This window comes from Thrips palmi, unplaced genomic scaffold (assembly GCF_012932325.1).
Source record: "Thrips palmi isolate BJ-2018 unplaced genomic scaffold, TpBJ-2018v1 HiC_scaffold_17, whole genome shotgun sequence".
Lineage (NCBI taxonomy): Eukaryota > Metazoa > Arthropoda > Insecta > Thysanoptera > Thripidae > Thrips > Thrips palmi.
Window position 1 is genome coordinate 10,613,110 of NW_023144626.1, and position 25,993 is coordinate 10,639,102.

The following is a 25,993-nucleotide window of genomic DNA, read 5'->3' on the forward strand; positions in this document are numbered from 1 at the left end:
TCTCTGCAAACTCAACAGTGTGCTCAGTACACTCCATTCGGCGTGTACTCATAAGTACACTCCAGCGAGAGCGAGTGTGCGATTAGCTGAGTACACTCCAACGAGAGTCTAAGTTTGTGGGAGGTGTACACGTTAAAGAAAGCGTACTGAGTGCACTGTTGAGTCTGCAGAGTTGCCACTGCGGAAACGTCACGTGTTCTTAGGTGTCCGCTGCATCGATTCAGACAAAAATTCCCGCCTTTTTTGCGGTAAGACCTTGTGTACTTGATGCGGATGATGTTGCTTTCCTGCCAAGGTGCCTAGGCAACCCTGCGCTGTGTGCGATAATATTGCCTGTTTACCGGCAGGCGCCTGCACGTCACAGGATAGGCAACCCGCTCCTCTTCCATGCGAAGCCTGCGATGGCATTGCCTACCTGCCGGGCGTTCACGGCGGGAGACCCGCCGCGTTAAAAGGGTATTTTTCGTCTGGATGGGTCGGATTAGGATCAAGGCATTACTGGGCTGATGTGCCATCTTAATTTAGGGGGCGGGGCGTTCGCTGCCGCTTGCTGCGGCGTCCTCTGCACCCTCGGCGTATCCAGCCGTCAAGATCTTGTCACTCGGCACTTGAGCTTGGGCCGCACACAGCGGCGCAGCGGCCACAGCTGGAGACGAGGCGGCAGGGGAGGGGGAAACTGGGGGAGGGGGGGTGAGGGGGAGAGGGTGCTGGTGGTACGGTATCAACGCGGTAAACGAGATAGGCCCCCTCCCCTTGCCCCCCGTGCAGCCCATGGCGCCCAGAAAAGGCAAGCGGTCCATCTTTGCCCCACTTTGTGTTTGTCCAGTCAACGGCCGCGGGATTCATGAGACATAAAAGGGGCCCTCTGCCCCCCGAAGGGGCCCGCCAAGGAGTTCGACGTCGTTTTTCGCTTCCGTGGACGCGATGTGGTACGGAGTATTTTGAGCACATGTAAAGTACAATGTGTTTAGATTGTCATATGAAGAATTAGTCCGTAAATTACGAAGAATTTTCTTTTCGAACTGATGTGAGCTCAAAATACTTTGTTGTATGTATGTAACATGAAACTATTTTCTGTATGACCCATGATAGTTTGTAAGCTTTTCAGAGTGCGAGACGATTATGCTGCCGCAGAGAATAACGAAAGTTGCAGACATATTATATATATTACGTATTATAGTGGAGATTTTTGTGTGATGCAAAAGAAATTTCACAAAATATATGCAAGGTACAATGAATTTTCGGAGGTAAGTTAGAGGCTGCACCATGATACCAGGGGGCGGCAACGGCCTAGGAAGCGCGTGAAGCCATGCGCGAGTGAGGTGCAGGGGTTACTTATTTTGCTTCGATTGTAAGACCTAGCCCGTTGATTGCAAAACGCTTTGCACCGATCAAAAGGGCACAAAATTTGGGGTGCATTAGGCCTAGTAGACTGCCCGATACTTCCAATTCAACCGAATACAAGGACGGAATCATTTACAACAACATGGCGCATTCGAGTTTTTTCCTCAATTTTCTGATAGTTGTGTTTTTCGGTGTTTTTACTGCACCCTAATATTAGGTAAAAGGGTACTTTCGAGAAGAGCGATTAGCCTAATGCACCCTAAATTTCAAGGCCTTTCCATCGGTGCAAAGCGTTTTGAAAAACGTAGTCTAGTTTTCATAATCTCGAACAAGTGCTCGACCTCTGCACTGACGGCGCGAGCATCGCTTCACACTCTCCCTAGGCCGTTGCCATCCCCTGATGATACAGAGGAGTTTCTTCGTTCAAACTCTGTGCAAAGGTTCTTTACGGCGTCGCATCTTCTAACGCAACCTGGAGGAGACGTCCGATTTCCCTGCGCACAGTCCCGCGCAATCCCGAGCTCACTTCGCGGGGCGCTGTGATCGGGCCGCCGCCGAAAAGCGACACAAACGGAAAAGAAAGTCGGAGGGAGCAGAACGGGGCAAGAAATGATAAGGGCACATCGCTCCCTCACAGCGGGGAGTATGCTGACTAGGTGAATGAGCCACTTTTGAGCCGCTTGGCTTTCGAGCGTGGCGTGTTTGTCGACCTCACGTTCCGACGAGGCACGGCGGCGCGGCGTGGTGTGGCGAGGCGTGGCGTGGCGTTCTGGAGAGCAGCGGGGCGCGCCTGACTGCACACTGGATGGGCGGCAGCAAGACGCGACGAGACGGACAGGAGTGAAGGTACGCGGCGGGCTTGTGCGAAACGGCAGACTGAATCCGAGAGTCGCTTTCGTCGCTCTGTCTCTCTCGCACTCAGAGAGCAGCCCGTAAAGGTGCGAGAGAGACAGAGCGACGAAAACGACTCTCGGAATCAGTCTGCAGGTCAGGACGCGTATACGCTATCCTGACGTAGCGGCTCTCGTCTGCCTGCAGGCCTTTGCAGGCCTCCGCCACACGTACGCCAGGCCTGGGCCGTCTTTGCCACCGCCACGGCACCGCCACGGCGGACGCGGTGCGCGGCTTATGAAAACTGTAAGGGTGACTTAGCACGAAAGGGAAGGACGGGGCGGTCGGCGCGTTGCTATGCCTTTGTGCCCCCCCCCCTCTCTCCCCTCTCTCTCTCACACACACACACACTCTCTCTCTCTTTCTTTCTCTGTCTCCCTCCCTCTCTCTCTCTCTCTCTCTCTCTCTCTCTCTCTCTCTCTCTCTCTCCTTCCCTCCCCCACCCCTCCCTCTCGTTCCTTTGCGTCCGCACGCGCCTTGACTCTTCAAGAGCCATTTTCCCGTTGTATGAAATAGGGCCACGCGTGCTGCCAACATGTGGAGCACCGCGGGGAGACCAAAGGATTGCCGCCGCATCAGGGAGCGTCCGCAAATTAGCCGAATTTGGGGCTCCTTTTCTGCGGCCTTCTACCGCCCCCTGCACTCGGCGCACGTGAGGCGAGGCCTGGCTTATTTGGGAGGCCCCCGGGTTGCCGGGCCCCCGTTGGGCCATAGGGGGGCCCAAAAGCGCTTTTTCGGTATCGGGGGAACAGGACAACGGCGTTTCTTTCGGGACTAAATTATTTAGGCAGGCTTCCCTGGGGCGTTCCCGGGATGCTTTGCGCGTTTTCTTCTTCCCCCTCAGGGGCCCAAAGGTGGGGAAACGGCAGAAGGGTATTTTTTTCCTTGTTGGGGGGAAGGCTGCCTCCGGGGAAAAGGGAGTTTGGGCCCCCCCGGGAAGACCTTCCAGGGTTTTTAGGGGTGCCCGGAAAACCCCTTTTTAAAAATAAAAGTTTTTTTTTTGGGGGGGGGGTTGGGAAGGGCAATTAAAATTAAGGGAAATAAAACCAAAATTAAAGTAAATTTTTTAAAAAAGGGAAAAAACCTAATCTGTCCCTTTTTAAAGAATTTAGCTAACCCCAAAAAAACCCAATTTTTTAAGGGAAATTTTAAATTTGCACGTCTGGTGCGGTATCTCAGTTGCATTGCACCATACGTGCTATACTCATAGCGTTTGGAATTTCAGTGTAGGGATCGTGACCCTTTCCAACAGTGCTCTGTGGACGAGTCGCACAAGGCAGTGACAAATAAACCTGACCTGCTTCCCGTGTGGCCGACCAACCCCTGCGCCACCGAGTACGTGTGGAGGGCCTCTAGCTGGAGAAACGGGGCGCTCAGGCGAGTCCTCGCAAGAGTCCTTGATCCACCCAGAGTCAGCACAAACCGATCCCGGCACGGTCTGCGGGCGCGAGCAGCAGTCTGTCTGTCTCTCTCGCACTCATTTATCTCCCAGTTCATCGCCGTTGTTTTCTAATCGACGCTGCTCGTCGCGAGGCCGACTACGCTGCAGACCGTGGTCGGCCAGACATTCGTCCGATTCCGAAAAGTGCTTCGCCGTCTCTCTCGCACCTGCGAATGGCCCCCCGGCTGCGAGAGAGACGGAGCGAGCGCTCTCCGGGATCGGCCTGCGCGGCATTCTCGCCGTCGCCACACTGTCCGGAATGCGGTTCCTCCAGTGGAGGCCCAGCCCAGCGCAGCCGGCCCACAGTGGGCCGGAAGACCGGTGGAGGCGGCCAAAACTCTAGACGCGTTTTGAGCCCCAGAGTCGGTTAACAGGACTTGAACTGAACGTGTGGCGCCAACAATGGATTCCTCCTTCGGAGAGCAATCCATTGGTGGGGTCACACACTCGGTTCGAGTCCCAGTTAGCGACTCTTGAGCTCAAAACGCGCGTCTGGGAGTTTGACCGCCTCCACCGGTCTTCTGGCCCACTGTGCGGCCGGGCGCTCAATCTGACGCACGGCCCCCAGGGAGGCCGGTGGCTACCCACGAGGGCGGCGGGGCCGCCTGGCTGACTCCAAGCGGAGACTCCGCTCGTCTGGCTCTCTCGCACCCACACGGGGCGGCCCCATGAGTGCGGGGGGGAACCGGGGGGTGGGGTCCACCCGCCCCACCCAGAAACGACCCTGGAGAACGCCCTGTGCGCAAGCAAGGGCGGCCCGGTTTTCCCAACCGCGAACGAAAAGGGCGTGCTCCAAAAGCCCCCGGGGCCGCGCTACTCCCCCCGAGACCGGTCGGCCTGGGGCCACCCTTGGCCTACGGGGGCGCGTTGCCTCCTCAGGGGGCACAACCGGGGACAAACCCGTCCGGATCACTTTTCGGGCGAAACCATTTTTTTCGCCTCTCTTGAGTCCGAAAAACGTAAATAAGTCTTTTTTACATAAAAAAAGGGAAAGGTGTACTCCCCGACCTGAATGGCACCGCGCGGTGCCCCCCGCTACTCTGGCAGTCCTAGCCGCGAGGGGGTGTGCACTACCGCAAACCTGTTTACTTAGAACACACAAATGCTTACCTGCATGTGCACTCTTACAAATGCTTACCTGCAAGTGCACACTTACAAATGTTTTTTGCCTGCAAAGGCCGCAAAAACTACCAGTGACGGATCCAGAGTCGGCCAAGAGTGAGGGGGGGGCAACGACACTTTTTTGCCTTTAATAGGGGGGGGTGTGTTTTAGCACTTTGGCGGTTTGGGGGGCTAAGACCCTTTGCAAGGGTTTCCCCAGACCCCGGACACTTACAAAAATGTTACCACATTTACACACTTTAAAGGGCTAGGCCTTGTTTCGAGGAGTAATAAAGGGTGAAGTGTTAAGAGGCCGAAAAATGCTCTGCAAGCCCCCCTTCCCTGAAAAAAAATACTAAGAAACGAAGGCCTTCTAAAAATTTTACGAAGATTTCCGTTTTTCACTGGGAAAAAAACTAAAAAACCAAAGGGGGCCTTCCCCAAAATTCTTAACCCCAAGGGGAAAATTTTTTTTTCCCCCTTTCCCGGGTTTTATTTGGGGGGGCCCAAAAAATCCTTTTTTTTGGGGGGCAAACCCCCCTGAACAACGCCTCGTCAAGTTCTTCACAGTTACGAAGCAAAAACTATAGAGATTCTTTTGAGTGTTGCAGAGTCGCGTTTTGTCGGAGTAGAAGCACCGCATCGCCTCTCACTCAGCAAGAGTGGAGTGACCCCACCTTTGTCACTGACATCAAAATAAACGTGCGATTCAGAACAATCTTTTCGAAAGCGCCATCAATTTCTGCGTTAAAATAACACGCTTTGACGTGATCCTGACTTGACCTGTCGTCCTTGAGTGATTGCAATCCTCTAATCTTTCCCTCTGTGGCTTGTGCCTCTCTCTCTCTTTCTTTTTCTCCCAAAACCAAACCACCAACAAACACACACACACCAACACACACACACCTAAACCTTCACACACTCATACACACACACACAAAACACAACACACACCAACGCGCCGCGTCGGCATGCCAGTAAGAAGGGACTGCGCACGGTTTAAGACCGGCAGGGCGGACTGGCCGCCGGGCGCCCGGGGTCCCGGGGGGCCCAGCCCGGCCGGGGCCCCCGCCATTCGGGGGGCCCGGTGCCGGAAAAACAGAGCGACAAAACTCCAAATCAGCATTTGCGGCTTAAAACGTGGCCCGGCTCCAGCTCGCTTCGCTGCCAAATGTCTTTGTCACTTTGGAAGGCGCTCTTCTTGGACCCGCCGGGACGCCAAATGCCCCGGAGACCCAAGCGGAATCGCTTTTTTTAAAAAGTTATTCTATTACCTTCTCTATTAAAAAAAATAACCGGTTTTCCCCTTTTTTCAAAAACCCCTTACCAAAAAACCTTAGGAAAAACCAAAAAATAAACCTAAACCTAAAAAACTAATTTTCTTTAACCAACCTTTTAAAATCCAAACCGCCCGCCCTGACCCTCCCCTTAGGCTCCCGGCTCTTCCCCAGGCCCCAGGCGCGGCCGTTTTGGCAATTAAATTTCCGGCCGCCCGTCCCGTTGTCCGCGGGACTGATTCGGAGAGCTTTTTCGTCGTCGTCTCTTTTGCCCTACGGACCCCCCAGAGTGCGGAGAGACAGAGCGACAAAAAGACTCCCCGAATAGTTGCCGCTGCGGCCGGAAACGGCCCTCCCCCAACTCGGCTCGGCCTTTTTCGGAACGGCTTTTCCGCGTCGGCTCCCCTTTAGATTGGAGAGGCGCGGCCGGGCGGACCAGGGAAGGACAGAGGGGGGATCTCCAAAAGTTCCCCGTCGCAGGGGTAACTCTCAAATGAAGGTTCTCGCTCAGGTGAACTTAAAGTACACCACAGATCAATAGAGGGGTAACTCAAGTGCCCGCTGAGTAACTCTACAATGAATGCGGTACCATCTACAGTGAAACCCTTAGTACACACTACAGATGCATACTTGGCGGTACATTTAGAGGGTTACTCCCCAAGTATGCATTTTAGATGGTACTTGATACTGGGCATTTATATGGTGAAAAGGTACACACCTACTAATGATACTTGCCAAGTATGCACCTACAGAGCATATAAAAGGTAGCATCTGTAGGTGTGTACTTATAAGTATGCATCTGTAGACGCACACTGAGTACACACTTCAGTTTGTAGAGTATAAGTGCGACCTTTTGCCTACCTTTCAGGTGACTTCACTGGCCACGGCGACGCCCCCCATCCCCCTGCCGCTGGGCCGCAACGTCGGTCGAGGTTAGGCCGTGCACTAGCGACGCGTAGCTACGCCTTGTTAAGGGGCCTGTCCGAGGGGCCGCGCGCGCCCACCCTTCCACAGTCATGCATAAATTTTGACCTCGCCTCCGGCGTCAGGGTGCGCAGTCCGCCAAAGACTGCCGCCCCGAGTCACAGGCTCAGCGCCGCCCCGCGCCTTGAGGAGGGCCTGAGACGAGGCTAGGCGGGGCCGGCCCCTTCCCACGACGCCCGCGGGTTCGCGCCGCACGCTGTGCGCCGACATCGAGGCCGATCCCTGGCAAAGAGTGCTGTCGATGTGTGTGTGTAGTGAATACTCTTGTTTTTGTGGGGGTGTTTTTTTGGGGTTGTGTGGTGAATACTCTTGTGCGTGTGGCGCGGGTGCGCGCCGGCTGTGCGCTCGCTGTAGCATTATTGTCATCTGCTTCGATCGCCGCCACGGGCGACCACCTGGCAAGCCAAAAACAGCACATGCGCCACCGCGAGCCATCAAAGGCCACTCGATCCCCGCGTCGACCCTCCTTTTTATTGTTTATCGGCGAAACGAAGTCTCGGGAAAGTCCAAGATCGTTAACGAGTCACATGTGACCCAGAAGGCCCTCGAATTTCTATACAATGAGGATCAAGTTAAATGAAAATTAGTCAACATAACAAAATTTCAAAAGATCCTTTGAGTCACTGCGTCTTCAGGTCTTGCCGTTGACTCCTGGTAAAAAAATTTTGGAAGTCCATTTCAAAAGTTATTACTCATGCAGTAGTCTGGTGTAGAAGGCCAATGCGATTAAATCTGTCCAAATGTGCACGATTCGAAAGTCTCCTTTCCAAAAAGAGAGTGGAAATCTGTATTCTGTACTAAAATGGCGAAAATGTGAAGTTTTTCGTACGAAAATTGTACGAAAGTTTCGTGGTCACAAAAAAATGTGATGTCTCGTACAAATTTGTACATAACATTTGTGGAACAAAAGGGGTTAAGTGGTTGTTGTGTTTTTTCTTAACAAAACTGGGTTTGGTCCGAAAAAAAATGGGTGGACAAGCCATCCTCTTGATCTTTTTTGAGCACCCCCCGCTCCCCAGCAGGGTTTCCCAAAACCGGTTTCGTTTCCTTTCCCCTTTTGGCATTTTTGGGCCCTTTTCCGTTTTGGGGTGTGGGGCGTAAACACACCTGGGGGGGGGTGGTGGCCGGCGAGCGCGGTTGGACCCGGAAGGGGCGTCGAAGCGCCCCGTTGGGCTTCCTTCCTCACCCCGGCCCTGTACAGGCGATTCCCACCCCCGGTTTGTTCCCCCGCTCGTCGCACAGGGCCCCCCGTGGGGAGTGAAGAGACGAGCAAAAACGACACATTTGGCCAAGGGAGGGCCCTGGCCCAGACGGGCCCGAATAATGGGTCAACAAGCCGGGTTTTAATATCCCCCCTTTCTTCTCTTCCCCAAGGTCCATGGAACCCGGTCGATTTGTGCCCTGGTATTCCCGGTTCCCGGAGCAGACGCATACAAGTTTTAACAAAGGACACAGTGGGAAAACCCCAAATTTACCATTTGTAAAAGTTCTGCCAATCCCCCCCCCTGAAAAAAATTTTTTTGCAATAAGACACGGTGAAATAATCGTTCCTGTCGGGTTATATGGGCTGGGGATTAAATTTCAAAAGGCCGGTAAAATTTGGGCCTTGGAAATTTTTAACCATTTGAAGAAACAACAGCCCTTTAACAAAATTTTTGCAGGATTAATGAAAAAGAAAAAAACGGGAGGTTTACACACTGGTTACAGTAAAAGTTCTTGCCGGACTTAATACCCAGCATGGAACAAAACAATGACTTCATAGCTCACGTTGAAAGGAACACAGGGTGCACAATGCAGGTCCGTTCCATGTACAGCATTATTATTTTGAGCATTAGCGAATCATTTGCAAAATAAGAAGAAAACCCGGTTTCATTTGGCGCACTTTGTGGAAAAAATATCACATTATGAGAGAGACGTCAACACGCAACTCGTTTAACAAAATTTTTGCAGGAAATTAAGTGTAAAGAGAAGTAGCCCTCAGCATTTTGTCCTTACAATCACTGCTATACACCTCTCCGCAAACCTCGTACGTTATAAAAGACTTCGACTTAGTTGAAAATTAAAATAAAGGTTCCACAACTTTTGATTTGAGGCTCATTTGTAAACTTAAAAGCAAACAATTTGGAACAGTAAAAACTATTTTCCATACAGAATTTTCAGTATTGCGAATGTAGAAAAAAAACAGAGAAAAATAAAATAACTTGAACCGTGCGCTAAATAAACAACAAACTTCAAAATCAAACGAAATTAAAGTTCTTATCAGCCATCTAACATTAGGCACAGTGTCATCTGCTTGTCAAGTATTGCAATACATCGGATTACGAAATAAAATAAAACAAAATATCAGAACCAAATTACTACCCACGGCGTTCATGCCTTCACCAAATGTCGACCGAAACTTAAAGGCTTCCCAACAGCACGGGAATGGTAGAGTTTTCAGCGGAAGCTGGTTAAAAGCGCATACCGGGCATTCAAGACATCTTCGCAGTGTGGGCGCGGATGTGGTGCCGGAGGGAAGCCATGTGCTTAAATTTCTTGGTGCAAACCGCACACTCGAAGGGCTTCTCACCAGTGTGCGTCCGAATGTGTACACGGAGGTTTGACGATGAGATAAACTTCTTACTGCAGACTGTGCATTCAAACGGTTTCTCCCCGGTGTGCGTAAGCAGGTGCCTTTTAAGGCTTCCTGTGTCAAGGAACGTTTTCATGCAGACCGTACACTCAAAAGGCTTTTCTCCAGTGTGGGTGACGAGGTGCTTCTTCAGGGCGCCTCCCATACGGAACTTCTTCATGCAGACCGTGCACTCAAAAGGCCTCTGTCCAGTGTGCGTCATGACGTGCTTCTTCAGAGTTTTTCCCGTACTGAACTTCTTTGTGCAAACCGTGCACTCAAAAAGCTTTTCGGTGTGGGTGACGAGGAGGTGCTCCTTCAGGGATTGAACATCGCGAAAATCCCTCATGCAGACCGCGCACTCGAAAGGCTTCTCTCCGGTGTGAATGAGAAGATGCCTTTTGAGCGTATCTCTTAGACTAAACTTCTTCATGCAGACAGTGCACTCGAAGGGCTGCTCTCCGGTGTGGGTGCGGAGATGCATTGTAAGTTGTCCTTTCTGAGAGAACTTCTTCATGCAGACAGTGCACTCGAAGGGCTTCTCTCCGGTGTGGGTGCGGAGGTGGCGCGTAAGGAGTCCTCTCTGAGTGAACTTTTTCATGCACACTTTACACTCGAAGGGCTTCTCTCCGGTGTGGATCCTTGAATGCACGGATAGCGATGACGACCAGACGAACCGTCGACCGCAAACTGCGCACTGGACTGGCATCTTCTCGAACGTCTGCGAGGGCGTTACAAAAGACGTTGTCCCTGTCAATTGGAGTTACAAGGACAACTCGTTACTGAGAGGGACCATACGGACAACACTGCGACGTTAACAGGACGTACCACGTACCTGGGAAATGTGGCGGTTCGGAGGGTCCTGAGCGACGTGACAAGGAGAGATGAAGTTGGACTAAGAGTCGCGACCTGCAAAGTGAGACGAACAGGGTGTTACAAGGGTGGGTTAGGGTTCTTAAACTCAAGTTCGGCACACGCAGTTGCGGACGGACAAAAGCAGAGTACGATTCGTACCGGGCCTAACCGTCAAGTGAGACGGGGACGGTGTTGTAAAGGCTGGTAAGAACAGTATTGGGCTTGGGACATTCCAAAGTTAAAGTGAGTGAATACACTAAGCTTCAATAGCACACACGCCTCTAAAAATTTCAGTTATTTTTACCAGACAAGAGTCCTAACGGCACCGAAAGTGTAGTCTTTTTTACAAGACGAACGCTAACTATGTAGCAGTGGCATTTTTTTAAGGAATTCTGGTTGGTTGGTTCCTACTTTACTACACATTCTAGTAACTGGCACTAAAATTCTGGTTGCTCATGACTTTTTTTAGTAACTAGCACACGCCACGAACCGCATTCTTGTAAACCCGTGTATATAGAGTACACACAAACACTCTGAAAACCTTACTATTTTCGGCCTTACAAAGAAAAGTAGCTTGCTGATAAACACGGAAAAAGGGAATTCGTTGACCCAACGAAAAAGTTCGTTGTTTCCTTGATTACTGAAAAAATGTGTCCGAGTAACGAAAATTTTGTTGGTAAAACTAGCAATCTGTTAGCGCAACTAACATTTTGCTCCGTGAACGGATTGTTCGTCGTACCAACAGACTATTCGTTCCATTCGGTATCACGGAATCAATGAAAATTTCGTTCGATCAACGAATTACTTTTTTACCGTGAAGCATTTAGAGCGTCCATAAGCTTACAACGGCAATGATTCATCATCTACTAACTGTATCATTCGTAGAACAAACTAAATAGTTTGTAGCTTACATATTTGCTCAAAATACTTTGTTAGGTTCTACCGATGGAAAAATTTTGTGGGAGGACCAAAAGTTTTACTGCCCAGATTTGTGTACTGAAATTTCCGTACCCAAATTTGGGTGCAGGACCGGTATTTTTGAGAGGGGGGGGAGACGCGTGACGCAGCGGCCCGCCCCGCCTTTTGTGTCGTCGCCATGGTCCAGCCGCGGCGAAAAGTGGTATCGTGTTTGCAGTATTTATTACAAGAACTGGACGGCCAGTGCCACTCCACTGGCGGCCACATTGTCCAGGGCAACAATACTTTGGCTTTAAACTTCAGGAGCTTTGCCTGCGCGGCCGCCTGTCTCGCCCATTCAGCGCCGACCCCTTTCTGTATCCAATCCCTTCCTATCCCTTCCGCTAATCCCAGCGGCGCATTCAACCTCCTCGGCGACACATCCAGTCGAGCGGTTCGTCGCTCTGTCTCCCTCGCACCCTCAGGAGAGCCACACGAGTGCGACAGAGACAGAGCACAGTGGGCCAGAAGACCGGTGGAGGCGGCCAAAACTCTAGACGAGTTTTGAGCTCCAGAGTCGCTACATGGGACTCGAACCGAGCGTGTGACCCCACCAACGGCTTCCTCGTTCAAGGAGCAATCCATTGGTGGGGTCACACGTTCGGTTCGAGTCCTGTTTAGCGACTCTGGAGCTCAAAACGCGTCTAGAGTTTTGGCCGCCTCCACCGGTCTTCTGGCCCACTGTGCAGAGCGACTCTTCTGAATCGCAGCTCGGCCCTTTAATAAACTGACCCGACCCAACTTGTCCCTGACAGCAATATGAGCCGGGCCGCGACCTCGCAGGCTGACCCCTGAAAAATGGGGGGAAAAGGCCGGCGACTGGTTTAAGGTTAGCCATTCTAAACGTCCGTAACTTATGCAGAGTCGCTTTACTTATGCGGCGGGCCGCAACCTCCACCGAGAGCTCCCGCTAGCGGGCGGACGGAGGCAGGGCTCGGGCAGGGGGAGGCACGTCGGGCAGACAGGCCACATTCCGCACGGTGCCCCGTCGCTCTAGCTCTCTCACACACCCACAGGGCGGGCCCGTGCAGTGCGACGGAGACGCGGCGACGACAGGTCTCTTCGAAAACAGCCCGCAGACCCGGCCGGCAGCCTTGCCATATATTTTTCCCCTCATGCTGCTATCTATCCCTGCGCATCTGCACCTCATTCCTGGTGCCCGTCTCGGCCTTGTTGGCACGCCAGCCCAGCGTCTCAGTCCGGCCAACCACCACACTGGAGGTATGGGCTGCTTTGTCCGCGACGACAAACACGATCAGGCAGCGCAGAAAAAAAAAATATTTAGACTCTCGAAATGCTGTTTCCGGCACTCTCAGCACGTTACTGAGTTTTCAATCCATTTGTCAGTATACTTTCAAGTGATTTGTGCAGACAAAATACGTACACTGTCATTCCAGGAACGTGACATCACGTTGAAACGAACGTGACGACAAACAAAATGTCACGTTCGTTTGAGCATTGTGTCACATTCGTTTAGGTGTGAATTGGCCAAAAATAAGCTTGTTCACATTCAAACGAACGTGACGCAATGCTCAAACGAACGTGACATTTTGTCACGTTCGTTTTAACGTGATGTCACGTTCCTGGAATGAGAGTGTACTTTTCGTTTCTTAAAGGTCTTAAACAGACAATTCCTGAGTATACTTAGGAATTGTTAAATATTGTTCTGACAATTTATTTTCGTTAATAATTTTGCAAAGGAAATTAGTCATAATTGCTTAAAAAATACTTTAAAGTATTACTTTTACATAAAAAATACGTAGTTTACTGTCAAAAACAATGCCTAACGTGCACCTCCAAAATGTAGAGAGTTTTCACCATTATATGGAGATTCTTTACTTTGGAGCGTTCCGGCGGGTGTTCCATGGTACATTTAAACGAAATTAAACGGCAATCGATTAATGAACTAAGGAACGCCTTAAGGCGTTTAGTAGTACATGCACCCTTCTGTAAAATTCGGGATCTAACGGATATCAAAAAATGATGCGTCTGGACGCAGCCGACCGCTCGCCGTCCGGGCGTTGCGTTACGGCCTCCGCCCGGCCACTTAAACTCACACGCACGGAATCTCTCGGCAGCGAGCGCAGCAGAGTGATTCCGAGAGTCGTTTTCGTCGCTCTGCCTCCCTCGCACCTGTACGGAACACCCCTTGAGCGCAACAGGGACAGAGCGACGAAAACGACCCTCGGAATCAGTGTGCTGCCCATTCATCACGCGCGGTGTCACGAGGCGCCTCGAGCGTTACACTTTCTCTTTCATAAAACATCTGCGAGTGAATGAGGGCCTGGAGTCCGAATAACCGTCCACGTGGTTTTGCTGCTGACTTTCTCGCACTCAACACTGGTAAAACTAAAGCGTAACTGTATGCTTGAGTCAAGCATAAAGTTACGCTTGAAGACGTTACGCTTGAAACTCTGGAAATTCCCCCATGCATGTAGGTAGGGGGAATCTTGGCGAATGAGCCTGTTACGCTTGATTTCGAACGTAAACTGCTTACGCTTGAAAACAGAGGGTAATACTACGTTATAGTTTTACCAGTGAAGGAGCCTCCCGATGCAGCACAGTCAAGCAGAGTTCAGAATCACCCCGCTGCCTGCAGACTGATTCCGAGAGTCGTTTTCGTAGCTGTGTCTCTCCTGCACTCATGGGGCGTGCCGGAAAGATGCGAGAGAGACAGAGCGACGAGAACGACTCTCGGAGTCAGTCTGCTGGAAAACGGCGCGGGCGGCACCGGCCGGGGTGACTTGCAGGGCAGGTATAGCAAGCGGTCGGTGCACTGGTTGTCCACGCAGTTGGACGTCTCCGCAACGTTTTACGATTTTCGCAAGTCATCAGGATGGCTGTCGTGCCAGCATTTGAGAGAATCGTGTCGGAAGCAACCCGGCCACTTCTGCGACACTTCAGGTAAAACAAAGACGAGGTAATAGCACTGTGAAAATTTGGGTCGTCACTTGATGGCAATTTCAAGGCTAATTTTCCTTACAAGAGTGTTATCAAAAGATTTGATGAGATTGTTTTCACGCCCATGCAATAAGTATAGGACCTTTGACGAAAATGTCATCAACTTGTGATGAGACCGTCATCATTTGGAAGTGATGAAAATATCATCCACGATTTTGTTAAAACCCCCCCCCGTCCGCGTGTTCCAAGGTTTTTTTTTCCCCAACATAGGGGCTGGGAAAAGTAGGGAAGGGGAAAAGCCTCTGGAAATCGTAAAACGGACCCAGGGGGGTTTTGAAGGCGGGGGGCGTGGCCGCCGGTGCGGGGGGCCGGGCCGGGCATTACTCCCGAAACGAACTTTTAACAGGGGAGGGGGGCCGTTTTTTTGGGCGGGGGGGCCCCCCTTTCGGCCCCTTTTAGGAAAAAAAGACGAAAAAAACCCTTTAAAAATTTAGTGTCCTCCTTTTTACTTTCAAGGCTTTTCCTTAAAATTCATAAAAATTTGGGTTTTTTTTTTCCCCCTATCAATAATTTAAGGTTTGCTGCTAATTTTGATAACCCGTATTTTTAAAGGTAAAATTACCCCGATTTTTATAAAGTCCCAAAAAATTTACGGGGAAGGGGAAATTTTTCTGATTTTGAAAGGATCTTGGGAGGGAACTGTTGCTTTTCAAATAATCTTACTTGAAAGAGGAAAAACCCCCCTAATTAACAAAAAATTAAAGGGCAGAACCGTAACGGTTCGGAAAAAACCGCCGAAATGATTCGAATTTGGTAGCCCAAAAAAACTCATGGGCTAAAAAATGAAAAGGGAACAAAACGGGAGGGCTCCGAAACTGCTGGGGGGGTTTGCGGCCCGGGCCCCCTCCCTCAGATTTGGGCTTTGTTTTTTGGTTTTTAACTTTTTTTGAGGTTCAACTTTTTCGTTTGCAAGTCAAAAAATTTTTTTCCCTTCGGGACATTAATTTTTTTTTCCCAAAAAAACCCCAAAAAATCGCGATAGGAACCAAGAGATTACGGTGATTTGGGGATTGTGGCATCAGGTTTTTTCAAAGGGTTTGGTTGGGGTTTTTAAAAACCCCCCCGGATTTTTTACCTTGGGTTCTCTTTTGGGGGTTAGCCCCTAAAACCCCATTTTTTTTAGGGAAAAAACCCACTTTGTTAGGACAATTCCAGGGGTAGAATAAAAAAATTTTGGGACTTTTTAAAGATACATTTGAGAATCGTTATTTTCAAAGAACCCCATTAATTAGGTTTTTTTTTACTTAATTTGAAAAAAACAAATTTGCAGAACTGCAATTTACGTCCCCAAAATTTTTGGGAATAAACGAATTTGGAAAAATTTCTGTTATGCGGCTATTTTTAGAAAAATGGATTTTCCCTATTTTTTTTATCGCAATTTGCACAAAAAGTTTTTTTAAAAAGTTGCCTGAAACTGTCCAAAAGACGGAAAATTTGAAGCAATTTTTCCTTTTCAAATGAAATTTCGGGAAACTTTTTTCCAAGAGAAAAACAAGCAAAAAAAATTTTTTTGCCTTATTCCCTTAAAAGGAAAAAAAATGGAAACGAAAAAAGGGGTTTAAGTTGAAGAAAATATTTTTAAATTAAAAAAAGGGGATGTCGCATTTTGTTTAGGCTTCGGGGTCAGTTTTCGACAAGAATTTTTAAAAATAATCCCGGACAGTGAGGTTCGCTCGCTTAAACGAGGGATTAGAGAGTAAAGGCAATGAAGTAGAATTTAAGAAAAGGTCCTGAGGAGTAGCTGGTTCCAACGGAAGATAGAAGGGAACAACGATCGAAAGCGAGATAGAAGGCTATAGTATACTAACTCACCGGCAGAGTGGCGATTCAGACGCTTTTCCTCCCAATTTCCCATACACCGTTCACGTTGCTTTTTGTCAACTCCCGTGCCAACTTCACTCTTGATACCCTGTTACGCTAAGACCATAGCTTCTCTACTTCTATCCAGAGAGACTTTGTCCACTTTCGTGCTAACGTTACTCTAGGTACCGTGTTACGCCACGACCATATCGCTCAACCAATTCACTAAGGGACTTTTGTCAACTTCCATTTGAAATTTCCTCTCGGTACCCTGTTACGCTAAGATCATGCCTTTCAACTTCTTTACTGAGAGACTTTGTCAACTTTCGCTCGGACTTTCCTTGCAGGTACCCTGATACGCTGAGACCCCACTCCGCAAACTCCATCGTAATCAACTCACAGGTAAGGCACTACATTGTTACGTTAAACCGAGCTCTAGTAACTTTTTGCTGCAAAGCCTGTGGCAAGTTTGCTTGCCACTAAATTTGCTGCAAGCCCTTTTGAATGCCACAAATTGGCAAGATCGAAATCCCCATTAACTTGACAGTGTTCGGTGAGCTGGGGAGTATATTAGAACCAGGCCTGCCAAATTTAGCCATTCAAAACAAAGCTTGCCAAATTTGTGGCAAGGAGTTACAAACACTGTGGCAGGAAGAAACAGCGCGACGTTTCCCAGTATACCTCTTACCTCTAGTCGGTCTGCCTGATGGGCTGCCCCTTTCTCCTTTGGACCGTGCAGAGCGGCGTCGCCGTGTTTATAGACAATTCGGAGGGCCCTTGCCTCGGCTGTCACGGATAACGATGGAAGTAAAAGCAAATTACAGTGGAGGGTGACTGTGCACCCGCGGGACGCGAGGACGGGCGGAAGAGGCGCTCAGCACGACCGCCGTGAGGCGGCGGCTGATCGACTGGGTGGCTGAGGTGAGCCACGCACTGAAACAACACTGTCTTCTGTTCAGCACCGCCTGGCCTGCGACTGCCTGCGACCCCGTCCCGACGTACCGGCGGAGTTCTGCACCTGCGTGATCACTGCGGCCTCTGACGCTGACACGGCACCACCGTCAACTTCTCAGGGACCCAGCAGGCAAAGGTAAGTGCCATTCTTCAGTTGTAGGCGATAGATTGGTCTTGTACAGCTATTCCGCAGGCTTGTGTCACACTTGCAAGGATGTGACTAACTCTCACGGTCCGTGTGAATAGACACTTCCAGCGAGGCCTGAAGTGAAGAACAAGAAGAAGAACATAGACCGGAAACAGTTCAAGAAATCGGCCTTTTTCGGGGGTTTTGGCAGGTTTAAATTAAATTGTATTACAAAATTAAGCTTCCTTGAACATTCCTCATCAAGAAATGAGCGTAATTTGGCAACTGTTTCCGGCTTATGTTCTTATTCTTCGCTTCAGGCCTCGCTAGAAGTGTCTATCGTAACACTGCTGTACAGCTTACACTCCTAAAAGCTTGCAAAGATTAGTTCTTCGCAGTGTTCGAGTGGAGAACATGACGCACTGCTCTTGCGTACCAGTGTCGTAAATACTGCACGGTATGAACGTTTCTTGGTTTTCCCTGGAAGCCTACTGTAAAGACATGGGCAATTTCCAGGGAGTTCCGGGGAAATCTAGGAATTGACTGTAGCGTGTGCACACTGAAAATCAAATGGTGATACATCTCACTCTCTGAGGGGTGAGACATAACTGTCTCACCGAAAAAGGGTGATACTAAAATGTATCATCGTAAAAACGGTCGTACACGCATGTATCACCAGGGGGTGGCAACGCCCTGCATCTTTCTTGACGCCATGTTCGGCCACCCCTAGCACATCAGTTTACTTCGACGAGATCCAAAGTACTAAGTCTATTAGAGCCAAACTGTTTTGTTATTACGATAATATATGAAATGAGGAAGTGTTTAGGCCAGGTTTCAACTCAAAAACCCAAAAACTTTCCAAGATTTAAAGTTTTGAAAAAATAAGTAGACACTTTTCTTTTAGCGATTTTAACAAACCCAATTTTTCTTTGTTTTTGCGATGCGGTTTCAAGGAGTAAATTGATCGTAAGTGTGCTCTCGTTTGATTATTACTTTAATATGACCTTTTAACTTGATACCCACTCAAGTTTCATTCGTTTCCCTTTGCTGGGTTCAGAGAGTATCTCCTTGAAAAGAACCATGATTTAAGGGGGGGGGGGCCGAACATGGCGTCAACATAGGTGTACAGCGTTGCCACCCCCTGGTATCACCAAAAAAAAGGTAGTACACGAATGTGTCACCGAAAAAGGGTGATCCTTCCTCAGAAAAATAAGGGCCAATCTCGTTGATGTCTCGCCTTTATGCCGGTAATACATTAGCATACGACCTTTTTTTCGGTGATACATTCTTTAACGACCCTTTTTTCGATGATACATTTTGTATCGCCGAAAATTGGTGAGATGTCTCACCCTTTGAATTACAGTGCACAGAAGTTAAACACACATCCTCTTACTGACTCTATCGTCAGTAACCACGCACTATTGCATACAACCATAATAGGCAATGTAGAAAATTTTCTTCTTAGATACGTACAATTTAATGGATAAAATTTAAAAAGGGAAAAGTTTTTGTCAAAAGGTGCCGACAAACATATAAATAATAAATAATTGGCTGAGCGATAGCGAAGCCCGTTACTCCAGTGCGGTTGAAAAGTTTTGTCTGTCTGTCTGTTGTCCGTCTGTCTGTCGTCTGTGTGTGTGTAATACCCCTCCAAAACGGCTCGGCCGATCTGGCTGAGATTTTGCGGGCTTATTAGGTATGTTCTTGGCTCGGCACACGCGAAATTTCACTACCCTACTCAACTGGTTCATTTTTTTATAGCCAAAAAAACACCTAAAAAAACGGCGAAAAATCGAGTTTTGGCAGAAAGATCACTCCTGTCTTGGAAAAAGGGGGGGCCGCCCCCGCCTCGACAAGTTTTTAAAAATGACAAAGGGGCAAGATCGTGTTATCTGTAGATGAAACAACTCTATTTAGAATGTACGGGGGTCTGGTAACCGGGGATGGACAAGCCCAAACCAGGCACTTTTAAAGGTACAGTAACTTTAACTTTCCTTTTTATTCATTGATCCTCAAAAATTTCATATAAAATTTTCTTTGAGTTGAAGTTCGATGTGAGGGCGCCCTCCGATTTCTTGAGTCATGCCCAAAAAATCGGTAAAGGATGCCAGAGTTATTACAAGCCCCTTTAAAAGCAGTGCAAGCATCTGGGAACAACTAGAATAATTGCAGTATTATCGTCTTTCTGACTCTACGTTTCATTATTTTTTGCTCAAGTAATGAACGCAAGTAACCAACCCAAAAGTGATAAATTTTTTTCATCATTTAAATGGAGAAAAGGAGTATTGTCATAAGAAGCACCGGTAAAAGCGATAAAGTTCTATTGAAATGTCAGGCAATTAAAAAATTTAGGACTTGTAACACCTCTGGTAACGCCGCTCGCAGATACCCCCCGGGTCGGTTGGAAAGTCTGCGGACTCGTTGCGTTTACACATTTCCTCCTAAGTTTCAGCTAGCGGATTGTCTTCTCAATAGACATTGTCCTTCTAGCACACCAAAGAAACCTCTCCTTCACGGGAAAAGTTTTACTGAATTGCTGTGGTTTCAATAGCTCACTATTAAGAATTGGCTCAAAAAAGTTTTGGACCTCGATTTGAGTGCATAAAAAATTGTAACCCTGCACTTTTGCATACTCTGCATATTCTTCTTCAACCTTCACCACAAAGTGCTCTTCTCATTGCTTCAACTTAAAAATCTGTGATGCTTGCCGAAGGCAAGCAGTAAGCGCCGCAGGCCAAGGTAGGTGTAAACGCCAGGCGTGGATTGTCGTAACTAGCGGAGCATCGCGAAGCCTGTTACGACAAGACACGGTCTGGCGTACACCTACCTTGTAATTACTAAAGCGATAAGTACGCATTATTGTTGCACAAATTACTGGAGGTGCTACTGACAGTGTCAATACCCTGTACTTGAAGTCAATAGCGAGCCTGAGAGTGCTTAAAACCGAGGGGGCCACCACCCCCGTAATCCTGTGTACAAATTGGCTGGTAATCTCTGGTAATCCATGGCGTAATCACGTAATCCTTGACAAAATTCTGTCATTTTTCAACGTTTTTGAGCTATTTTTCAACGTTTTCGAACCAATTTTCGAAAATTTCACGCGTAATCCCTAGTAAATTTCCCGTAATCCCGTAATCTTGTGTACGCCTGAAATGAGAGTGGTGGCCCCCTCGCTTAAAACAACAAACTGTACGCATTTTGTATGCGGGTTCTCGGCATTAGCTTCACTCACAGCACGTTCGCATTACTTGTCGAACCGTTAACTGGAGTAGCTTGAGAAAATTTTGTGGTGGCTACAGACACACTTGAAACTGTGTGTTTGGTCATGGAGGAGGCGGTCTTAGTAACTAATCATTTTTCACACTTACACTCATTCCAGGAACGTGACATAACGTTGGAACGAACGTGACAAAATGTCACGTTCGTTTGAGCATTCGTGTCACGTTCGTTTCAACGTGATGTCACGTTCTGGGAATGAGAGTGTATTCATTCTAGGAGTGACATGACGTTAAAACGAGCGGCACAAAGTGTCGTACTCCTTTGATCAATTCGTTTGGATGTGAATCAGCCATAATTACAAAATTTACAATGTTAGTACCCCTTCTTTCTCGGAGATACCCCAATTCATTGTAAACATATACCAAGTGCGCTGTCTGCATTGAATGAAAACCTTGACACAACAATCATGTACTCGTATGTAATCTCTTTTTTTTTCACTTCTGCCGAGAGAAATCAGTATGATCAGGCAGTTGTGCTGGAAGCATTTGTCAATTTCCTCTTTGTTGAACGTTCAATGTGAGCCGCCATTCACCCTGCTCGTCTCTTTTTACAGAACGTGACACATTGCCCATTGGCAGAGCTGATTTATCCTTCTACGCAACGTCGGCTAGGTCCTTCTGAACTCATCAAATCTCAGGTTCGTCCCGTGTTGGACTGCTCGACGGTCCCTATCGATAGGCTCGTAAGTCCGAGCGGCGGGAACGTAGGAGCGCAAGTCCGTCCGCCCGGGACATACCGTCGTATCTCGCCCGGGTCGCGACGTAGCGCGCTATGTAGATACGGAATGATGCAAAGATAGCACGCTACACGGTGAAACCGATGTCTGGAAATTTCCAGACATTTTTTCCTATTTCCAGACATTGTCTGGAAATGGCCGTTTTTTTCCAGACAATGTCTGGAAATGTCTACTTTTTCCAGATAATGTCTGGAAATGGTCAAATCCCAGATATATATCTGGAAAAAAACCGGCATTTCCAGACAATGTCTGGAAATAACATTTTCCAGATAATATCTGGAAATTTCCCAGATAATGTCTGGAAACAAAGGCCTTGACGCCGAGGTCCACGGATTTGCGACCTGGGGGTCCCCGATGGTGTCCTCGAGGTCCCCAGGACACGAGGAGTCCAACGCCGAGGTCGCCGACGCTCTAGGACAAGCGGTTCCGGAGATACGAGGACGTACCACAAGGAGTCCGTCAAAGCAACTTTTTAGTTGGAGGCCAAAATCATCATCGGCCTCTGGCTGCGTTCCACTTGGGTGTCCGGGACTTTTCACTTCAGCATCGTGTTAAGGTAGTGCTAGACTACCAGGAAACCGTCAGAGGTCGCCGTCGGAACACCGGTGCGCCCAGGATGCCGACGTACGCGGCTGCTGTGCCGCCACACGGTTCAACACCGTTGTCGCCACCACCCAGGTGGTCCCCGATGGTGTCCTCGTGGTCCCCAGCACACGGGGAGTCCAACGCCGAGGTCGCCGACGCTCTAGGACAAGCGGTTCCGGAGATACGAGGACGTACCGCAAGGAGTCCGTCAAAGCAACGTTTTAGTTGGAGGCCAAAATCATCATCGGCCTCTGGCTGCGTTCCACTTGGGTGTCCGGGACTTTTGACTTCAGCATAGTGTTAAGGTAGTGCTAGACTACCAGGAACCCGTCAGGGGTCGCCGTCGGACCAACGGTGCGCCCAGGATGCCGACGAACGTGAGGCACGCCGGAGCGCCGTGGCGTGCCGGGTGCCTAAACAATCGTCGCCACCGCCGCGGCCGCTCCCGCCGGGTCCTCCGCCCCAACCGCGAGCTTGGACGACGGAGGCCGACGCCGTTGGCACCGACGCCGCCGACGTGTACGTCGACGCCACCACGTGCTTAGTCGGCCGTTAGTGTGCTCCAACGGGCGCTTCGGCCTCTGGCTGCGTTCCACTTGGGTGTCCGGGACTTTTGACTTGAGCACTGCGTTGGGGTGCTCCCGGGCAACCATGAACCCGTCAGGGGTCGCCGTCGGACTACCGGTGCGCCGAGGGTGCCGACGAAGTCAGGCACACTGGCGCGCCGTGGCGGGCAAGGTGCCTGAACGATCGCGTCGCCCCCGCCACCGCCGTGTCCTACGTCGCGATCCACAGCTTGGACGACGGAGGCCGACGCCCTTGGCGCCGACGCCGCCGACGTGTCCGTCAACGCCACCACGGCCAGGGCCGACGCCGCTGCCGCGTGCCCGGACGACGGCTGATGCCGCCGGCGTGTCCTTCGTCGCCACCGTGTGCTTTCACGGTCAAAGACGACGCCGTCGTCACCGTCGTCGGCCCTGGCCGTGGTGGCGTTGACGGACACGTCGGCGGCGTCGGCGCCAAGGGCGTCGGCCTCCGTCGTCCAAGCTGTGGATCGCGACGTAGGACACGGCGGTGGCGGGGGCGACGCGATCGTTCAGGCACCTTGCCCGCCACGGCGCGCCAGTGTGCCTGACTTCGTCGGCACCCTCGGCGCACCGGTAGTCCGACGGCGACCCCTGACGGGTTCATGGTTGCCCGGGAGCACCCCAACGCAGTGCTCAAGTCAAAAGTCCCGGACACCCAAGTGGAACGCAGCCAGAGGCCGAAGCGCCCGTTGGAGCACACTAACGGCCGACTAAGCACGTGTCGGCGGCGTCGGTGCCAACGGCGTCGGCCTCCGTCGTCCAAGCTCGCGGTTGGGGCGGAGGACCCGGCGGGAGCGGCCGCGGCGGTGGCGACGATTGTTTAGGCACCCGGCACGCCACGGCGCTCCGGCGTGCCTCACGTTCGTCGGCATCCTGGGCGCACCGTTGGTCCGACGGCGACCCCTGACGGGTTCCTGGTAGTCTAGCACTACCTTAACACTATGCTGAAGTCAAAAGTCCCGGACACCCAAGTGGAACGCAGCCAGAGCCGATGATGATTTTGGCCTCCAACTAAAACGTTGCTTTGACGGACTCCTTGCGGTACGTCCTCGTATCTCCGGAACCGCTTGTCCTAGAGCGTCGGCGACCTTGGCGTTGGACTCCCCGTGTGCTAGGGACCTCGAGGACACCATCGGGGACCACCTGGGTGGTGGCGACAACGGTGTTGAACCGTGTGGCGGCACAGCAGCCGCGTACGTCGGCATCCTGGCGCACCGGTGGTCCGACGGCGACCTCTGACGGGTTCCTGGTAGTCTAGCACTACCTTACACGATGCTGAAGTGAAAAGTCCCGGACACCCAAGTGGAACGCAGCCAGAGGCCGATGATGATTTTGGCCTCCAACTAAAAAGTTGCTTTGACGGACTCCTTGTGGTACGTCCTCGTATCTCCGGAACCGCTTGTCCTAGAGCGTCGGCGACCTCGGCGTTGGACTCCTCGTGTCCTGGCGACCTCGAGGACACCATCGGGGACCCCCAGGTCGCAAATCCGTGGACCTCGGCGTCAAGGCCTTTGTTTCCAGACATTATCTGGGAAATTTCCAGATATTATCTGGAAAATGTTATTTCCAGACATTGTCTGGAAATGCCGGTTTTTTTCCAGATATATATCTGGGATTTGACCATTTCCAGACATTATCTGGAAAAAGTAGACATTTCCAGACATTGTCTGGAAAAAAACGGCCATGGGAAAAAATGTCTGGAAATTTCCAGACATCGGTTTCACCGTGTACGTAGCGACCCGGGCGAGATACGACGGTATGTCCCGGGCGGACGGCCTTGCGCTCCTACGTTCCCGCCGCTCGGACTTACGAGCCTATCGATAGGGACCGTCGTGCTGGTTCCACTGAGCTTACACTTGTGCACTGTAACGCCCAGTCTCACTAGTTTGTACATTTCTGATCAACAGGGTACACATTTTGGAAGAATCGACTCAGATATTTCGTTTCCGGTAAAATGCCCGCCCAGTGCGCCATTTGCAGTCAAGTGTGCTTCTCGCCTTCAGCGCTAAGGTTGCATTTAAGGGTCGACTGCGGGGAGCAGCCTTTAGAGTGCACGGTCTGCAGGAAGATGATCAGGAATAGAAGAGACCTCCAAAGGCACCTCCTCACTCACATCGCAGAGAAGCGTTTTGAGTGCACGGTCTGCATGAAGAAGTTCAGTCAGGGAAGCCATCTCAAAAGGCACCTCGTCACCCACACTGGTGAGAGGAGTTTTGAGTGTACGGTTTGTACGAAGAAGTTCAGTCGAGGAAACGATCTCGAAAGGCACCTCCTCACCCACACCGGAGAGAAACCCTTCGAGTGCACGATTTGCAGGAAGAAGTTCCGTTCTGGAAATGAACTCAAGGTGCACCTCCGTACCCACACCGGTGAGAAACCTTTTGAGTGCATGGTTTGCACCAAGAAGTTCAGTCAACGAAGCACACTCAAAAAGCACCTCCTCACCCACACCGGGGAGAAACCCTTCGAGTGCACGGTCTGCAGGAAGAAGTTCCGTTCTGGAAATGGACTCAAGGTGCACCTCCGTACCCACACCGGTGAGAAACCTTTTGAGTGCATGGTTTGCACTAAGAAGTTCAGGCAAAGAGGACATTTTCAAAGGCACCTGCTCACTCACACAGGAGAGAAGCATTTCGCGTGCACTGTTTGCGCGAAGAAGTTCAGTCGAGGAGATGATCTCAAGTTGCACCTCCTGACTCACACCGGAGAGAAGCGTTTTGAGTGCACGGTCTGCACGAAGAAGTTCAGTCGAGGAAGCCATCTCAAAGGGCACCACGTCACCCACACTCTGCTGCCTCTTTCGGGGTGCAATTTGGTATCAGAATGAGCCGAAGTAGTTTCGGTTTTGTTTTAAATTTGCAGCCGAGAGGGTTGAAAAAATGATTTGTGTCACTCACATGAACCATGCACTTTGTTCAAAAAATGTGTTTCTTTTGACCAGAGCAATGCAATTTTCTTCTTAACTTGACCTGGATTTTGAAGCCCGGTAAGATCATACCATAAGTAGACTTCAACGAATCTCTGAACTCTTGTTTTTTAACATCCGCTGCTTCCTCAATAAAAAATAGAATCGAGTGTGGCTTCTATTGTATTTCCATACGCGCGCCCCCACTCTGGCACCCGGTCAGTTACGCCAAAATCGGCCTGTAAAGCAAGTTTCATTTTTCGTGCTGACTCCCCAATTATACTCATAGATACGGAATCGGCATGAGAAAATTAGCCCTGAGTAGGCAATTGTGAGATTAACTGATAGGATCTAATCTATAGATTTGAGTGTTGATGATTTGAGTGTTGATCAACTTTGTATCAAATGGACATCTGCTCGTCACAATTACGTACTCGGTATAAACTGTCCCTGCACTCTGGAAACCTTACAAGCTTAATAGCCCTTACGGATTAAAGTAGCAGCTTCGTATAACAAAGTGTTTCGAGCACACGTGAGCTTGCAAAGAAAATAGTTCACATAATTCACGAACCATTTCTTTGTATAACAAACTTAATTA

General features: G+C 50.0%; 2 protein-coding genes across 9 annotated transcripts; one reads left to right on the forward strand and one right to left on the reverse strand.

Annotated features, from left to right (window-relative positions):
- Window positions 1-9,252: 9,252 nt before the first annotated feature.
- Window positions 9,253-16,891, reverse strand: LOC117643303 (oocyte zinc finger protein XlCOF6-like). The gene is made up of 3 exons (XM_034382138.1): window positions 16,864-16,891; window positions 10,485-10,558; window positions 9,253-10,399 (listed from the first exon to the last, which is right to left on the reverse strand). Exon 3 carries the CDS (start codon window positions 10,356-10,358, stop codon window positions 9,510-9,512), a length of 849 nt encoding a protein of 282 aa, XP_034238029.1. The 5' UTR covers window positions 10,359-10,399; window positions 10,485-10,558; window positions 16,864-16,891; the 3' UTR covers window positions 9,253-9,509.
- On the forward strand, window positions 14,283-25,569 carry LOC117643302 (gastrula zinc finger protein xLCGF3.1-like). 8 transcript variants are annotated; one of them, XR_004587613.1, is made up of 5 exons: window positions 14,283-14,365; window positions 16,570-16,624; window positions 17,182-17,312; window positions 21,136-21,219; window positions 24,376-24,697. XR_004587613.1 is itself a non-coding variant. In XM_034382136.1 (5 exons), the coding sequence occupies exons 1-5, from the start codon at window positions 14,298-14,300 to the stop codon at window positions 24,497-24,499; spliced, it is 441 nt and encodes a 146-aa protein (XP_034238027.1). In that variant the 5' UTR covers window positions 14,283-14,297; the 3' UTR covers window positions 24,500-24,697. The 8 variants fall into 8 exon arrangements, 7 of the variants coding, with proteins under 7 accessions (XP_034238027.1, XP_034238026.1, XP_034238021.1 ...); XM_034382136.1 differs by having other exon boundaries at window positions 21,135-21,219; window positions 24,398-24,697; XM_034382135.1 differs by lacking the exon at window positions 14,283-14,365 and having other exon boundaries at window positions 16,489-16,624; window positions 24,376-25,569.
- Window positions 25,570-25,993: the final 424 nt, after the last annotated feature.